Source organism: Sycon ciliatum, chromosome 1 (assembly GCF_964019385.1).
Source record: "Sycon ciliatum chromosome 1, ocSycCili1.1, whole genome shotgun sequence".
Classification (NCBI taxonomy): domain Eukaryota; kingdom Metazoa; phylum Porifera; class Calcarea; order Leucosolenida; family Sycettidae; genus Sycon; species Sycon ciliatum.
Genome location: NC_088643.1, coordinates 73,316,814 through 73,321,530, shown reverse-complemented (window position 1 = coordinate 73,321,530; position 4,717 = coordinate 73,316,814). Strand labels below are relative to the sequence as shown.

The window sequence follows — 4,717 nt, the reverse complement described above, 5'->3', positions numbered from 1 at the left end:
GTGAATTTGACCAAGAGCCTCCTGCCATGCCATGCGCCACGCTGGCGCAACACGGCCGGCCAGCTAGTTTCTTTTCCAGGAATCCGGCCAGAACGCCTGCACAAATACATACATGTACGATGACGTAACAAAGCCCTAAAAAATAGAAAATTACTATTAAAACAGCCTTTGAAACCGCCAGTTTTATTTTTTAGGGCTTTGTTACGTCATCGTATGTATTTGTGCAGGCGTTGTGGCCGGATTCCTGAAAAAAAAACTAGCTGGCCGGCGCGGCCGTGTTGTTGTTGACTGAAAAAATTGCGGCATTTATACATGCACGGACACAGAACTTCAGAAGTCAGAACGGTTGGTAGGTTTCACGCTGAGCGATCATCGATGATCAGGCAAGCCACTATTTTGAAGTGCTGGGGGCATAACCGTTACATCCCTGATACATTCTTGATACATCACTGTACGGTGAGAATCTTAACCGGTTAACCCGCACTCTGCCGTTCCTTCATCTTTCCGCTGTTTCTCCTCGCGGGGCACGATTCTTGTCGAGGAGATACACGTACATGTACATGTATATGGGTCACCGAGAGTTGAGAGCTAGCACCAGTTGTTACATCTGTGTGCTGCTGCTGCTGCGTGGATTGGGCTTCTTGTCTTCAGCTCCTTCTTCATAGTGGGTTGGGTGAGAACCATACCTAGACGATCCTACCATTGTATGTTCTAGACAACGTACGCCTTTCCGGACCTTCACTCTGGTTTCAGGCAATTCTAAAGTTTACTTGCACGAATCCTTCCTCACCACGTCTGTTGTTCTCTTCTTCTGATAAGTGATAACACTGCTCTTGCCGGGTAGTGCTAGTCTCGTGAAAGTTACTGATTGCCACCACGCCAGGATGACATCGGAAAAATACAGAGACTGCAAGGCATTCCAAAGGTAGGGAAGACCTCCGTGCTGCTGTGACAGTGTGAGTCCACGTAGTTTCCCCTTCCAGCATTACACAATCATGATGTAACACACATGTACTAGTAAATGAACAGTTCGCATGGTAGTGTATGGTAGGACACTGATTGAAAATAACTCCGACTGTTCCGCTTCTGTTTTGCAGGTATCAAATGTTGCCTGAACTTTCATCGAGTCTCAGTTCACTTTCAGAAATTTACCCATGGTCACAGTTGTTTGCATACATTCGTCCAATTGACTTCGTCCGAGCCAATGCATCTGTACCTGAATAGGTCATCTAGGTTACTGAGTATGATGTTCATCCTGCTCAGTTCCTCCCCCATGACAGTGATACCGTAAAAGAAAATTTAACGCCATTGTAGCAGCACTGAGATTTCCCATGATGTGTGGATGGAGGCTACCAGCAGGTCTTTCCACTCACGGATCGGTTTCCAGGAGATACCTCACGCAACTCATCGCGCCCTTCAACGGACTCTTCATTTCCCCTAATGGTCCCTTTCGAAATCGTGAGTGCGCGTGTGCTGCTTCGAGGCGGAGATCGAAAAAAACCAAAATAGCAATAAAGACAGATCAGGCCCTCACGAACCTGCACGCGCGTCTCACCACATCCAGCCACGACAACTATCCTTGCCTAGAATTCTAGGCCTTCTAGAAGGCTAGATAGAGGCTAGAATCTAGCTGCTGCTGACGTGTGTGCCCGGAGAATGCCCGTTGCATTGAACGTAAAATTCACGATGACGCCAAAATACCTAAATTCTACGGCTTATCATCATGCGCAAGGCCTACTGTGCTGACCATGCTAGCTAGTGAGGCTGGGTGCAGACAGAAACTGTAACGACCATCTTTGTCTTGTTTTTCTTGATTTTTGCCTCGAAGCCACGAGCTGTTCCCGCTATTGAAACTGTTAGCCGACAGTCACGATCGCATTCCCGGACAGGATCACCCTGAAGTCATGCACAATGAAATGGAAAGCCTCCTTCGTCTCGAGCTGGGCAAGTACGATGTAAGTAAATCCTGTGGTGTCATCTTTACCCAGGGGGTACCATTCATGACGAGCGTGTACATGTGTTTAGGTTCCCCGTACCGTCATTATGTCTCAACAAAAGAATCAAAGCAATCGCAAAAAGAGTAGTTGCGATGAAGATCACCAACCAAAAATGATGGTGAGCTTTCCCGTGAACGTTGCCGGATCGAGATTCGACACGGATACGCACAGCAGAACTCGCTGGGTGATCATCACAACGACGACGAAAGCCCACGGACAGTGCCAGATCTTATCGGCAAGTAGGTGACCTGTATGTGCATCTGTGTTTAGGATATTTCACTTTAGTTGCAACGCTAATAATGTTTTGATCTGAAATACACGTGCTCCGACTTCATACTGCAAGTATTAGGCGATTCAGACTACGGCCGATTGTGGCCACGTTTCTACGACTCAGCTCAGACGTGTTTGATCAGCGACTGTACAGTATCATTTGAAACACGACTGCATCACCATGGAAATTCAAGTTCGGACGTGATTTTGGCCGTATTCTGAATCGAAGCATTTCACGAGTGAACTAGTTAGTTACGTTTGCTGTGGGTTTTTTTGTAACCGTAGCACATTTCAAATAGACTCTACCACTGGAACATCATCTCTTCTCCCCGTAACAGGGCCGGAGGCTGCTTCCGCAGAGCGGTGCGGCGGAAGGGCCATCTTTAAGGGCTCTGGGGGTCCTCCCCCAGAAAAATTTGGGAATTTAGACGGCAAGTCCTGCACTCTGGGCGACTCCCTGTACAAAATCATACATCGAAATTTTTCTCCCCGGTTTTGGACGTTCCACGGCCAGGTAGACCGACTTTTTGGGAATTGTCTCTTTCCCTCAAACCAGTTAATATTTTTGGGAATTATTATTATTATTTTTGGTACGGCCATGGCCGTACCAGTGGTGCCGGCCCTGCGTAACCCGAGGGGTTCCGCAGGGAATAATCTTGGGTCCCACCCTTTTTAACAGATATGTGCGACTCTTACCTGACCTGGCTGCAGGGAGCGGTGCAAAGCTGCTCATGTTTGCCAATGACAAGACTTTGTACGCTTCCTCACGGGATTCAATAGTATGCGCCAATGTCGTGTCCTCGGCTCTCGCTAAGCTACACAGTGAACTAAGATTACTGGGCATGAGCGTTAATTAATGCTGACGAAACCGTGGTCATGAGGATCTTGCCGAAGAATGCTCCTGACGTACAAAGACCAGTTCTTTTTGAGCTGGGTGGCACTAACTTACCTTAAGGGAAGTGAGTGTAATTCGCTGCCTTGGTATCCTTATCGATAACAAGCTCTCATTTGTTCCATACGTAGATCACCTCACCAGCAAAGTGTCACACAAGATAGGCGCGCTGCGACACACCTTCCGCCAAATGGCAGCAATTGCCCGTCGCCAGTACCTGCTTAGTGTGATTCAGCCTGACTTTGAGCATTGTTTCCCTGTTTGGGCATCTCACCTATCAGTCCAGGGAGAGATTGTTTACCTTGTTCCGTAGAGCTGTACGAGTTACCTGCGGTGCTTCATATCATGCTGCTGTTCCACCCCTTCTTGCTTCTCTTCAAATAAAACACCTTGAATGTCGATACATTTATCATTTCCTTACGTTTACGTTTATTTGTCATATTGTTCAGCCTGCGTCATGCTTACGCAGTCTTTTCCCTTTGCCCACCTCTAAGCGGTCAACTCGTGGAACTACAACAAACAATTTGTCAATTTGCTTGTTTAAATCCATGGTAGGGTACAATTCCTTTTCTTCCAGAGCATCCCTTATGTGGAATGCCCTCCCTGCTTACTTGAAACGAACTGAAGACATTAGATCATTTTCTACAGAACCTTTGCACGCTCTAAATGACGACAAATTGTCTGTATCCCCATATCCCTTCCTTTGTGAAAATGTATTGAAGCAATAACATAAAGCTTGGAACTTTCTAAACTCAACTCGGATGGTGAGCCGATTAAATTATGGTGAAAAAGGAGAAGGACAAAATGTTACGAATTATGACTAACTGTCCACCAATGTAACCAGATCTTATACAGTCAGCGAGTGCGACAATTTAAAAAAAACATGAATATCGACGGACTTGTCCCTTCTGTTCATGTCTTGCCCCTTCTGTTCATGTCTTGCCCCGCTCTAGTAATGATTCATGAAGCCGCCCAGTCCACTTTTGTTCTCCGTTTCTATTTTCGTCCAGTTGCATCTTCCTTTCTGCTCTGTTTTACTTTCTCTTTTCGTTTGTACTTTGTACTTTTGAGGCAACGAACTGAAGTAATAAAAACCAAACCAAACCCCCTGCTTCCCCCTCAAAAGCTTTATGCCGTTATTTTCATTTTCTGTGAATACGGTAACACACACAGAGTTCATCAACAAACTACAGTCCTGCTCCATGAAATCCAGTCGCTTCATTCAAGATTGCGCCTTGCACCATTTCGCAGCCCAGTGTTGGCAGGTGTACGGCCGGCTGCGCAAAGCCCGGCGTATACTTGAGTGACGCTGTGACTGGATTTCATTGAGCATCACTGTACATGTACATGTAACCGGCCCAGTTCCACAATGTACATATCTACATGATTGTATGTGTGACGTTGTGTGACTTTTGATACCTTGCAGTTGCCTGCATTCTGGACGCAACAGCTGAGCCCCCACTATTACATGTATCCGCACACACACACACACACACACACACACACACACACACACACACACACACACACACACACACACACACACACACACACACAC

The 4,717-nt window shown here is 46.6% G+C and overlaps 1 protein-coding gene across 1 annotated transcript in view; it reads left to right on the top strand.

Moving 5' to 3' along the window:
- Nucleotides 1-465: 465 nt before the first annotated feature.
- Nucleotides 466-4,717, top strand: part of LOC135807006 (uncharacterized) — a 78,863-nt gene continuing 74,611 nt past the window's right edge. Inside the window, exons 1-4 of the mRNA XM_065321109.1 lie at nt 466-925; nt 1,829-1,955; nt 2,026-2,236; nt 4,586-4,629. Of these exons, the coding sequence (XP_065177181.1) occupies nt 885-925; nt 1,829-1,955; nt 2,026-2,236; nt 4,586-4,629 (423 nt within the window). The 5' untranslated portion in view covers nt 466-884. The remainder of the gene's footprint in view (nt 926-1,828; nt 1,956-2,025; nt 2,237-4,585; nt 4,630-4,717) is intronic.